General features: G+C 52.3%; 1 protein-coding gene across 1 annotated transcript in view; it reads left to right on the top strand.

The window, feature by feature from the left end:
• The window catches only part of LOC130191023 (neuromedin-K receptor-like), a gene marked incomplete at its 3' end in the record, with an annotated part of 15,210 nt that extends 2,578 nt beyond the window's left edge, over nucleotides 1-12,632 (top strand). Inside the window, exons 2-4 of the mRNA XM_056410692.1 lie at nucleotides 10,657-10,845; nucleotides 11,056-11,206; nucleotides 12,436-12,632. Of these exons, the coding sequence (XP_056266667.1) occupies nucleotides 10,657-10,845; nucleotides 11,056-11,206; nucleotides 12,436-12,632 (537 nt within the window). The remainder of the gene's footprint in view (nucleotides 1-10,656; nucleotides 10,846-11,055; nucleotides 11,207-12,435) is intronic.
• Between the last annotated feature and the right edge of the window lie 562 nt (nucleotides 12,633-13,194).

The raw sequence follows: 13,194 nt of genomic DNA on the forward strand, positions 1-13,194 counted from the left end.
AGCCGTCCACCAGAGTCCTCAAGCGTCCCTCCGCTCATCTCCGATGAGTTTCTCAGCAGAGAGCTCTCCGCACGGAAAGCTGGTCTCCCGATGAGAGATCTCATCATCTCGCCGGGGTTCAAGAGAGCAAGATGAATCACATCATGAGTTACCGTAGATCGGTTTATATGATACTCGGCGACGGGCCGGAGTTAAACCTGCGCTTCAGCGTCAAGATGATAAGTGCTTTCATTGCGAGGAGGGGCACCGAGGTCTGTTCAGCGAGGCGACCCTGCGCCAGCTGGTCCCGGGCTCGGGTCCGTCCGCTGCACCAGCGTGGGAACAGCAGGCGGCTGCCGCTGCGCGGCTGCGAGAGCGGCGTCTCTGAGAGGAGGCGCGGCGGGCGGCCGGCGGCTGGTAGCGAAGCGGCGCCACGATTCCAACGGAGATGGTGAGTATGAATGAGGTGAGGGTGGGGATGGGGAAGAGGGTGGCGAGAGGGGGGAGCCTGGACAGGGCAGTGAGAAGCCAGGCTGTGGGTGGAGTCGGGAAGCGAGGAAAAAGAAAAGCGGACCAAGAAATGGAGGATGTGGTGGGATGGGGATCTGCCAAGAGCAGTGGGGTGAGGCTGTGGGTGAGGTGGGAAGTGGGAGGAGGAAGGAAAAACAAGAAAAGAAGGGGAAAAAACAAACAAAAAGATTTAAAAACAACAAAAATATTGGTGATGGTGGTGATGGTGCACGGGCTTAGAGGTGGAAGGCGTGGGAGTGGGGTGGAGAATAATGAGGAAAGTGGGAAAGAGGAGGAAAAGGAAATAAAGACGAGGACAAGGGTGGTGAGAAGCCCATGGGAGGGGTAGGGAAGGTGGGTGGAGGCGAAGAGGTGGAGGAGGAGCGGTGCAGAGGAAGAGGGGGCAGAGTAGAGATGGATGAGGAGGAAGCAGGGGCGAAAGGGCCCCAAAAGAAAGAAGAGCGGCCAGAGGCCAAGGCCAGCAGGGTGGGAGAGGAGGAGGAGGAGTCAGGGGCAGGGCGGTGGAGGACAGCAGTGATGAGGAGGGGCAGTACAGCGACTCTCCTCTAATTTTAACAAACAGTCAAGCTCAAAAACTTCACACAGTGGATGAAATAAGCCAGTTTTTACACAGAACAAAAAACAAAAGGAAAGTGGAGGTCAGGATCACTTCCTGACCTCGTGGTTTTGTACAGTCTTGCAGATATTATATGAAAAGAAAAAGTTTGAAAAAGCAAGAGGTTTTAGGATTAAAAGATTTTACTCAAAGTAAAGGAGTGCATCCAGCAGGGGGTGGAGAGCTCCAATGTGGGTTTTATTTGATTTGTTGATTTTAAGTTTTATTTGTTTTAAACTCTTTTCTTTAATGAACACATTCAGAGTCGGAGTTTTAAACGTAAATGGCGAGGGACAGTAAGAAGAGAACATCAATTTATGAATTTAACAAGATGAAAGCCAACGTGTTCTCTTCTTACAAGAGAGACGACAGCGACAGCACCAACGAGGCAGACTGGAGGAGGGAGTGGGAAGTTCTCCTGAGCCACAACACCAACCTCAGCGGAGGTGGGCTTCCTCTTCTCCAGGGCTTTCAGCTCACGGTCACTGGAGGTCAAACATCGTGGAGAGGGAGGCTGTTCTTTGTGAAAGCACGGTTCGACCTTTTTTAATGTTGTTTTAATTAATGTCTATGCTCCAACAACCGGGGCAGAGAGGAGCTGTTTTATCCAAAATTAATGATGTTTTAAATGACTGTGCCTCGGAGGATTTTTATTCTTGGGGGGATTTTAACTGCACAGAGGATGATTTTAAAGACAGAAATCACAGAGCCACATCCAGCTTTACAGCAGGTGCTGAGGAGGCTGGTCCATTCTCATGGCCTGGTGGACGTGTGGAGAAGGATGCATCCGGCCTGCCGACAGTACACATGGTCCACGTTAGGAGGAAGGATCTCCTCAGCCAGGTTAGACCGTATTTATGTTTTAAGCACCATTTTAGTATTTTTAAAATGTGCAGCATTGTTCGCTGGTTTTACTGATCACTCTTTGGTTTTATGTCATGTTTTTATCAAGAACTTTTTACCCAGGAGCGCATATTGGCATTTTAATACAGTTTTAACTTTCGATAGGAGTTTTAGAGAGGTGTTGTTTATATTTTGGGGCATTTTAGGCTGAGGAAGAGTGATTTTAATAATCTTAGGCAGTGGTGGGACCGTGGTAAGGTAGAAATTAAGCTCCTTTGTCAGCAGCACACTTTCAACGTCACTAGAGACGTCACCAGATGTATGAAGGACCTGGAGACTGAGATAGTGGACCTAGGAAAGTTTAAGCGAGTCCACAGGAGATCGAGGACATATTGAAGTCCTCAAAGTAAAAAGCGGCTCGCCGACCTGTTCAGTTAAAGTACAAGGCGCACTGGTCAGGTCCCGATTCAGACCATCAAGGAGAATGGACACTCCCTCTAGCTTCTTCTTGGCCTGGAGAAGAGGAGTGGGCAGGGCGAGTGATCCACTCACTGCTGGCAGCGGACGCAGGGCAGCGGTTGTGGAGCCAAAGCCAGATCCGGGAAGCGAGCGGTGGGGTTTTACCTCCCTTTATGCCACTGAGTATGGGGAGGAGGGAGAGTGGTGGAGGGCTCTGTGGGGGAGCTGCCCCAGGTCTCTGAGGAGACTAATGAGGAGCCCGACAGACCCATACCCCCCCAAGAGCTGAAAGCTGCCCTGCAGGGAATGCAGGGAGGCGCGCCTCGCATCGACGGCCTCCCGCTGAATTCAACAAGAAATACTGGGATGTCCTCGGAGGGACATCCTAGATGCGCTTCAACGAGTCTGGCCTCTGGTTCCATGCCGATGTCCTGCGGAGGGCAGTGCTGACGCTACTGCGAAAGGGAAACCCAGAGGACATCGGTAACTGGCGCCCTGTGTCTCTGCTGTGTGGATTACAAGCTTCTGTCAGGGTCCTGGCCTCAGGCTGAGGGGGAGCTATGGAGCAGGTCCTCCATCGGGACCAGACCTACTGTGTGCCCGGCAGGTCCATGGTGGATAACGGCCCACCTCATTCTGGGATATTTTGGAGGTCTCCAGCTCGTTGGGTATGGATACTGGTCTGATTTCTCTAGATCAGGAAAGGCTTTTTGACCCGCGTTGAACACGGTTTCCTCTGGAAAGTTCTGGGGAAGTTTGGGTTCAGCGCTGGTTTATAGCTAAGATCAAGGTGTTGTACAGTAATGTTGAGAGTGTGCTGAAGATAAACGGCAGGCTGTGTGCTCCTTTTAGAGTGAGTAGAGGGGTCCGGCAGGGCTGTGCTCTGTCCGGGATGTTTCACGCACTCTCCTCGAGCCCTCCTCATTAAAATACGCCTAGCCTACATGGTTTGTTTTACCTGGTTTTAGTAAGAGAATGATTTATCAGCGTATGACGAGTTGTTGTTTTATTAAGAATCAAAGTGATGTAAACCTTTTAAATCAAATAGTACATGATTTTGTACGGCATCATCAGCGGTGAACTGGAAAGCGAAGCCCTCGCTGTGGGGAGTGGCGTGGCTCCCGGTTCTTCCACAAAACTCATATGGAAGACGGACGGTTTTAAATATTTAGGAATATACCTGGGCAAACCGAGCATGGTCCAGAAGAACTGGGAGGCGCCACAGAGAAGATAGAGGGGAAACTTTCCAAGTGGAAGTGGCTGCTCCCCCAGATGTCTTTTAAAGGTAGAGTACTGGTTTTAAACAATGTTATTGCATCCCAACTGTGGCACAGGTTGACCTGTTTAGACCCTCCCTCAGGCTTCTTAGCCAACATACAAAGGAAAATGGTGGATTTCTTTTGGGAGGGTCTACACTGGGTGCCACAGGGGGTGGTGTTTTTAACTAGAGAGGAGGGGGGACAGGGCCTTGTCCACCTGGCCAGCCGGACGGCCACTTTTAGATTGTAGTTTGTTCAGAAGTTTTTAACGAGTCCGGGGTGTTTAGTGTGGCGAGACGTGGCCAGCTGCATCCTCAGACGCTGCTGACAACCTAGGGCTGGATACTGCTCTGTTTTAATAGACCCCAGCTTTTTTAAAACTAAGTGGGCTGCCTCCTTTTTTATCAGGGTGTTTTTTTAAGTCGTGGGCCCTTTTAGAGCAGAAAGGTGCCCACAGTCTGACTCTCTGTTCTGGTTGTTGAGAGAACCATTAATTCACGGGCAAAACTAGACATTAGCAGCAGCGTCACCCTGGACTAACGGGCGCTGCTGCAACAAAGACCCTTTCTCTGCAGCAGCTGGTGGATGCAGTGGGGCGGCGCTGAGCGACCCCGGCCCTGGGCTCCTGCTGGGTCTGCATTCCGACCGGGTGGCGAGAGGCTCCTGGGAGCTGTGGGAGGCAGAGGCTGGCCGATTGGAGAGGAGGCCTCCCTCAGCGACTACAGCAGCAGAGCAGAGTCGGACCCTGCAGACCCTTCCCAGGGGCTAGGGGACTCACCGCCCCCTGCTGAGAACGAGCCACCCAGAAAACTGCACACTGAACAAAGCAGACAAGAAGACTTTGTATTTAACCTCGTGAAAAGAGCATCAACAGGTCCAGACTGTGTAACAGACCGCCCACTGTGTGGTCAGAGAGACTTGGGCATGGAGGCCCTGGCCGCAGTGGGGGTCCTATACAAGCCTCCCTAAAGAAAAGGACCGCTGACCTCCAGTGGCGGATTTTACACGGTGCTGTCGCGTCCAACGCTTTTATTTCGGTAATCAATCCCGCTGTCCTGAGCCAGTGCCTTCTAGACCTCCGGGAGACTATTTACCATGTTTTTTAAGAGTGTAAGAGACTTTTGAGTTTCTTCGCTCTTTTAACAGTGGTTTTAGTCTTTTAAGTGTGGTTTTGACAGAAAGGTTTTTATCATGGGAGCTGCCTACAAAAACAGAAAAGAAAAGTGGCAGCTCTAAATTTTTTATCCGTGAAGCGAAAATGGCAATTTATTTAACTAGGGAAGTCCGGGTGGAAAACAGAGAGGGGCAGGAGGCCAAGGCAGTGTGGCTCTGTAACATCAGAGCCAGACTCTGGCTGGAGTTCAGGTTTTACAAACACATTGGAGACCTGGATGCTTTTAAACAACGCTGGTGTTTTAAAGATATTGTTTGTTCTGTGGTAGAGGAGGAGCTGGAGTTTGCACCACTTTTTATTCGGTAAAACATGTTTTCTTTTTTTAATGTTTTTAATGTTTTGTTTGTTTGCTTTTATTTTAAATAACCTGATTTTTAAAACACTTTATTTGTAGAGAAACGTTGTGATGGAAAAAATGTAAATAAAGTGTTTTTAAAAAATCAAATCTCTCTCCCTCCCTCTCTCTCTGTCTCTCTGTCTCTGTCTCTGTCTCTCTCTCTGTCTCTCTCTGTCTCTCCCTCCCTCTCTCTCTCTCTCCCTCTCTCTCTCCCTCTGTCTCAGTTCACGCTGAGCGTCAGAGCGACAGGGTGTGTGTTTGAGAGCTGTGGAGCGTTGTCTGTGTGTTTCTCTCTTCTCTATTCTTTCATAGTTGTGTGTATTTAGTTTATGTGGTGTAATAGTTGGTTTCACAGTAGTTTAATTTGTTTGGTGATTAGTTGGGTTTTTCTCTGGGTGTCTTCCCGCTGCATGTGCCTCACGGGCTGGTCAAAGCGTGCGGAATGTTTGGTCCCCCCGCTGCTCACGAGGAGACACGGTATGAAGATTGCCGGTGACTCCTCGTGCAGCGTGGAGGAATTGGCTCGGGCAGTCGGGAAGAAAGTCGGGTTCGGCAGCGTGAAGTCCGCCGCCAAGATGAACGGCCTGTTGCTCGTGATCTTCCTGGATCAGGTGGGGAAGGTGAGCCGTGGTAGAGGAGGGCTCTCGGTGGAGATTTGTTTTGTGGAGGTGTTTCCGCTGGACCAGCCATTCCACCAGAGTCCTCGTGTCAACGTCCTCCGCCATCTCCGATGAGTTTTCAGCAGAGAGCCTCCCGCACGGAAGACTGGTCTCCCGATGGGAGAGATCCTATCGGGGTTCAAGGAGAGCTCGATGAAGCACATCATGAGTCACGTGGATCGGTTTATATGATACTCAACCACCAGGCCGCTGGAGTTAAACCTGCGCTTCAGCGTCAGAGTAGATGATGTTAATTATAACGCCTCTGCATGGCCTTCATCGGGCGGCGAAGTGCTTTCATTCTAAGGGAGGAGGGCACACCGGGCCCAGGTCTGCTGCGTAGCGAGAGAGAAGGCCATTAATTCACGGGCAAAACTGGACATTAGCAGCAGCCACCCCTGGGCTAGCGCGCTGCTGCGAACAAAGACTCTTTGCCTGCAGCAGTTGGTGGATGCAGTGGGGCCGACGCTGAGCGACCCCGGCCCTGGGCTCCTGCTGGGGATGCATTCCGACTGGGTGGCGAGGGAGGCTCCTGGAGCTGTGGGAGGCAGAGGCTGACGGGTTGGAGAGGAGCCTCCTCAACGACTACAGCCAGCAGAGAACAGAGCCGACCTCGCGGACCCCTTCCCAAACATCTCCTCAGCCGGGCTAGGGGGACTCACCGCCCCTGCTAAAGACAACCCACCCAGAAAACTGCACACTGAACAAAGCAGACAAGAAGACTTTGTATTTAACCTTGTGAAGAGTATCAACAGGTCCAGACTGTGCAACAGACCGCCCACTGTGTGGTCAGAGAGACTTGGGCATGGAGGCCCTGGCCCGCAGTGGGGGTCCTATACAAGCCTCCCTGAAGAAAAGGACCGCTGACCTCCAGTGGCGGATTTTTAAGACGTGTGCTGTCGCTGGCCCAATGCTTTTATATTTACATTCGTATTAATCCGCTGTCCTGAGCCAGTGCCCCTTCTACACTGGGAGACTATTTACCATGTTTTAACGAGTGTAAGAGACTTTGAGTTTCTTCGCTCTTTTAACATTGGTTTTAGTCTTTTAATGTGTTTTTACAGAGAAGGTTTTTATCATGGAGCTGCCTACAAAAAACAGAAAAAGAAAAGTGGCAGCTCCTACATTTTTTATCAGGCGAAGCAAAAATGGCAATTTATTGAACCAGAAAATCCCGGGTGGAAAACAGAGAGGGGCAGGAGGCCGGGGCAGTGTGGCTCTGCAACATCAGAGCCAGACTCTGGCTGGAGTTCAGGTTTTATAAACACATTGGAGACCTGGATGCTTTTAAACAACGCTGGTGTTTTAACGGTATTGTTTGTTCTGTGGTGGAGGAGGAGCTGGTGTTTGCACCACTTTTTATGAGGTAAAACATGTTTTATTTGTTTTTAATGTTTTTTTTGGTTGTGGTGTTTTTTATTTTAAACAACCTGATTTTTTTAAAGCACTTTATTTTTAAGAAGCTATGTAAAAGCTGAAAAAATGTGAAAAAGTGTCTCTCTCTCCCTCCCTCCCTCTCTATCTCTCTCTGTCTCTCTCTCTCTGTCTCTGTCTCTCTCTCTCTCTGGTTGATCCTGATAAGTGGGCATCACATGTCATAATGTTTTGATGAAGAGATTAGACTGATGAAGAACATCATGACACCTGCATGTGTGGAGAAGCTGCAGAGTGTCTGTGTGAGGTGTGGTCCTCCTCCTCCTCCTTGTCACTGTGTGAGGTGTGTTCCTCCTCCTCCTCCTTGTCACTGTGTGAGGTGTGGTCTTCCTCCTCCTCCTCCTCCTTGTCACTGTGTGAGGTGTGTTCCTCCTCCTTGTCACTGTGTCCTCCTCCTCCTCCTTGTCACTGTGTGTTCCCTCCTCCTCCTTGTCACTGTGTGAGGTGTGGTCCTCCTCCTCCTCCTTGTCACTGTGTGGTGTGGTCTTCCTCCTCCTCCTCCTCCTTGTCACTGTGTGAGTGTGTGTTCCTCCTCCTCCTCCTGTCACTGTGTGAGGTGTGTTCCTCCTCCTCCTCCTTGTCACTGTGTGAGTGTGGTCCTCCTCCTCCTCCTTGTCACTGTGTGAGTGTGGTCTTCCTCCTCCTCCTCCTTGTCACTGTGTGAGGTGTCTCCTCCTCCTTGTCACTGTGTGAGGTGTGTTCCTCCCCTCCTTGTCACTGTGTGAGGTGTGGTCTCCTCCTCCTCCTCCTTGTCACTGTGTGAGGTGTGTTCCTCCTCCTCCTCCTTGTCACTGTGTGAGGTGTGTTCCTCCTCCTCCTCCTTGTCACTGTGTGAGGTGTGGTCTTCCTCCTCCTCCTCCTCCTTGTCACTGTGTGAGGTGTGTTCCTCCTCCTCCTCCTTGTCACTGTGTGAGGTGTGTTCCTCCTCCTCCTCCTTGTCACTGTGTGAGGTGGTCCTCCTCCTCCTTGTCACGTGAGGTGTGGTCCTCCTCCTACTCCTTGTCACTGTGTGAGGTGTGTTCCTCCTCCTTGTCACTGTGTGAGGTTCCTCCTCCTGTCACTGTGTGAGGTGGTCCTCCTCCTTGTCACTGTGTGAGGTGTGTTCCTCCTCCTCCTCCTTGTCACTGTGTGAGGTGTGGTCCTCCTCCTCCTCCTCCTTGTCACTGTGTGAGGTGTGTTCCTCCTCCTCCTCCTTGTCACTGTGTGAGGTGTGGTCCTCCTCCTCCTCCTTGTCACTGTGTGAGGTGTGTTCCTCCTCCTCCTCCTTGTCACTGTGTGAGGTGTGGTCCTCCTCCTCCTCCTCCTTGTCACTGTGTGAGGTGTGTTCCTCCTCCTCCTCCTTGTCACTGTGTGAGGTGTGGTCCTCCTCCTCCTTGTCACTGTGTGAGGTGTGTTCCTCCTCCTCCTCCTTGTCACTGTGTGAGGTGTGTTCCTCCTCCTCCTCCTTGTCACTGTGTGAGGTGTGTTCCTCCTCCTCCTCCTTGTCACTGTGTGAGGTGTGGTCCTCCTCCTCCTCCTCCTTGTCACTGTGAGGTGTGTTCCTCCTCCTCCTCCTTGTCACTGTGTGAGGTGTGGTCCTCCTCCTCCTCCTCCTTGTCACTGTGTGAGGTGTGTTCCTCCTCCTCCTCCTTGTCACTGTGTGAGGTGTGGTCCTCCTCCTCCTCCTTGTCACTGTGTGAGGTGTGGTCCTCCTCCTCCTCCCTGTCACACATAGGGAGCAATGTATTTCCTGAGGCTGGTGCTGGCTCCTCTGCTCGTCCGTGTGGTTGTGTGAGGGCGAGGAGGGGAACATCGTGTGTCTCCATGGAGACGGGACCCGGGTCGGGCTCTGGCCGCTCCGCTCGGATGTCTTCAAATGGCACGAGGCCAAAGGTCATGACCACCAGTCGGTCCTTCCTGCTGACTGTGTGTTTCCTGAGGCTCTGGAGCCACACACACACACACACACACACACACACACACATGCACACACACACACACATCGCTGTGTGGAAGGGAACCGGCGACGCCTGAAGCTTTTGGTGAAGACGCGGCTCGTGTCTTTTTCCATTCTTCAAACCTTTGTAGAAGACGTTGTCATCTTTGGGATGTTTACGTACAAATAACTAAGATAAGAATATATAACTAAGAATATGTGTTGAGTGCTAGTCATGTTTATTTTGAGCAGTTTGTGAGACCTCATGCAAGAAGCTCTCCTCCGGACCGACTTCCTCCCCGCCGGCTGCAGGGACTCCTCCCGTGGGCGGAGCCGTGGAGTCATGTGACCTCGACAGAGCCAGCAGCGTGGACGCCTCCGCGGCGCCACCGGACCTGATGGCGTGCCGAGGCCTCCGAGTCCTCTCCTCCGGGCCGTGGAGCGGCTCCTATCTCAGCCCGTTGGGCACGGCGGCGCTGAAGCGAGTGTTGTGTTGGCGTTGTCACGTTGACGTAGCTTCCAGGCAGCTGGAGGCGAACGCCGACGCGTCGAGTCATTTACTCAAGCTGCCGTGTCTCGGGCCCAGACGGCTCTGTGAAGGTGCTCTGATGAAGAGGAGGGTTGGTGCTGCTGCATTGGGGTTCCTGTTGAATGGTTCACAAGTCTATTGGATACAGAGCAGACCGACTCACACGGAGCCGACCGCGAGTCACGGGAGGAATGCCGAGCAGCTGGAGGTGAAGAGGCCCTCGATCCGCTCACTGAGGGGTCAGGGTTAGGGTTAGGGTTAGGCCTCCTGAGCATCGTATGAAGATGAAACTGTCGGGTTCTCGCTCAGCTCTTCGTCTCCTGACAGTTCTGAGTGGGTCAGACCGAATCTCATCGCGAGTAATGGAACGTTTTACAGGCTGCCAGGCAGAACATAATCAAATGTCTCAAAGAAATCGATCCATTTGAAGGCTCGTCTCATCTTTTGCTTGGAGGCAGAACATTCTAAATCACACACAGCCCTGCTTCCCAAGATACATCTCATAAATATTCATGTTGCACATTTGATCTGACGGATGTTTTGAAGACTTCCAGACTTTCTGCAACATTTCCCAATGTTGTGCCTCCTCGCTTCATTTCCCTGACTCCTCCCCTTTGTCCCGCCCATGGGAGATAAGAGTAGAGGAGTCGAGGCAACGTCTAATCTCACAAATTACACACACAGGCTAAACAAAGACTTCCTGTATTCTATGGGTGAAGCACGGGAACCGTCCTATCCAGATAAAGAGTGACATCATTACTTATGACTGATATACATCGTACACACACACGCTGCTCTCCACAACCCCATGAATGTCAGAATGTTCTGAGTGACATCATCATTTGGCGTCTGATTTTAGCACCATTGCACATTCATTATTATTATCGTATGTTCACGATAATCTGATTCTGAAACCATATGTTGTTGACCTCTGACCCGCAGGTACATGGCCATCATCCATCCCCTGAAGCCCCGGCTGTCGGCGAAGGCCACCACGGGCGTGATCGTGTGCATCTGGAGTCTGGCCGTGGTCCTGGCCTTCCCCCTCTGCTACTTCTCCACCACCAGAACTCTGCCCCGCCGGACCCTGTGCTACGTGGCCTGGCCCCGCATGGCCGACGACGCCTTCATGTGAGCAGCGCCAGTTAGGGAGGCTTCGGCTCAGCTTCTTTCTTCTGACCATGTGTGAAACAGCCAGTATCACCAAGACATATATATATATATGTATATATATATATATAGGGTTAGGGTTAGGGTATATATATATATGTGCTCACCCTGGGCCATTTCCTTGTCAGTATTTTGATAGAAGTCCTCTGCCGTTCCTCATCTCTTCCGTAGGTATCACATGGTAGTCACAGTCCTGGTGTACGTGCTGCCCCTAGTGGTGATGGCCATCACCTACAGCATCGTGGGGGTCACCCTGTGGGGGGGGGGGATCCCCGGAGACTCATCTGATAACTACCATGGACAGCTCCGGGCCAAACGCAAGGTAAGCTCACCTGAGAACTCAGAGACCAACGAGTCCTCCACACCTAACCGTGACCTTTGACCTGAGTCCAAGAGAAAAGAACATTTAAATAACCAGAACCCTCTGGGAAGGAAGAGGAGCACCATGTTGGACTGTGCTCAGCAGCTCCTCCGTGAGCACGCCGCTCCGTGAGCACGCCGCTCCGTGAGCACGCCGCTCCGTGAGCACGGCGCTCCGTGAGCACGGCGCTCCGTGAGCACGCCGCTCCGTGAGCACGGCGCTCCGTGAGCACGGCGCTCCGTGAGCAAGCCGCTCCGTGAGCACGCCGCTCTGTGAGCACGCCGCTCCGTGAGCAAGCCGCTCCGTGAGCACGCCGCTCCGTGAGCACGGCGCTCCGTGAGCACGCCGCTCCGTGAGCACGGCGCTCTGTGAGCACGCCGCTCTGTGAGCACGCCGCTCTGTGAGCACGCCACAGGACCTTATTGGCACGTGTCCTCTGACCTTCTCCCCGTGACACACCGGCGGCATGCAGACAGAACGGAGCTCCGTCTCAGGTTCCCTGAGTCCAGCGGTGTTGACACAAACCCCCCCCCCCCCCCACCGCTCCACAGGAAGTGCCTTGTTGATGTCGCTGTGCGGCCGGTGGCGTGTTCCACCGGGTCTTCTTCCTGTGTCGGTGGTTTCCCTCCCTCGGTTAGGACACAATGCACGATAACGGCTTCACGTCTTCCAGTCTTCTCACGCCATGTTCACGCGCCACTTGTTTCCTCTTGAAGGAATACGAGCCTTCTTCCTTCCTCCAGCCGGAGCACCGCGAGCGGCTCCAGCTGTGTTTAGACGCTCTAGCAGAGTTTAGCGTCTGGCTTGTGTCAGGACAGAAAGACTCTTGGAACATGGGGACAGAACCACTTGTGTTTGGATCCAGGAGGGACCCGGTGGGTCTGCCTGGTGCCTGGGGGCCTCAGGTGGTTTAGGGTTAGCGTCTATCGACAACCTCCAAGAGGTTGAAGAGAGACGCAGTGACAACTTGTAAAAGCAGCTCTAGGATCAAAGGAAATGTCACTTACTTTCTTGATTATCTATGTCAATCTTGCTGCACTGGTCCTGCAGTACCAGCTGCTACCAGCATGCTGTAACAACCGGCTCCTCTGCTGCCTCTCACTGTGTCTCTATCGATGCTGCAGGAGGCCGAAACACAGCCAGCAAGGACAGCTTGTGAATGTTCACCATCATCCTCCCCTCTCTGGCAGGTGGTGAAGATGATGATCATCGTGGTGGTGACCTTTGCCCTCTGCTGGCTGCCCTACCACGTCTACTTCATTGTGACGGGGCTCAACAAGCGTCTGAGCAAGTGGAAGTCCATCCAGCAGGTGTACCTGTCCGTGCTGTGGCTGGCCATGAGCTGCACCATGTTCAACCCCATCATCTACTGCTGCCTGAACAGCAGGTGGGTCACACCTCAAGGTCACCCCTCAAGGTCACACCTCAAGGCTCAAGGTCACACCTCAAGGTCACCCCTCAAGGTCACACCTCAAGGTCACCCCTCAAGGTCACACCTCAAGGTCACACCTCAAGGTCACCCCTCAAGGTCACACATCAAGGTCACACCTCAAGGTCACCTCTCAAGGTCACCCCTCAAGGTCACACCTCAAGGTCACCCCTCAATGGAGGGTTACAGAGCTGATCACAACACACTAAATGTGTTGCTACGGATACAACTGAGGCATCGTTGTGTTGATCAAGAATCGTTGCATGTTTTGCTCCATGCTTCCTTTTGTGTTCGTACTTTTGTGTTCGTACTTTTGTGTTCGTACAGTAAAATGATGCACTTCCTCACCAATTGATTTTATTTCCATCACCACACAAACATGTGGGCGGTCGTCCCCATCGATGAGTCCAGAGCTTTATGGACACATCGATGGGGGAGGAGCCGACCTTTGACCCAGAGCTGTACTTAGGGTCTGCTTCTGTTAAAGAGAACGCACCAATGAAAACACCCTGATGTTCAT

Source organism: Pseudoliparis swirei, unplaced genomic scaffold (genome assembly GCF_029220125.1).
Source record: "Pseudoliparis swirei isolate HS2019 ecotype Mariana Trench unplaced genomic scaffold, NWPU_hadal_v1 hadal_26, whole genome shotgun sequence".
Taxonomy (NCBI): domain Eukaryota; kingdom Metazoa; phylum Chordata; class Actinopteri; order Perciformes; family Liparidae; genus Pseudoliparis; species Pseudoliparis swirei.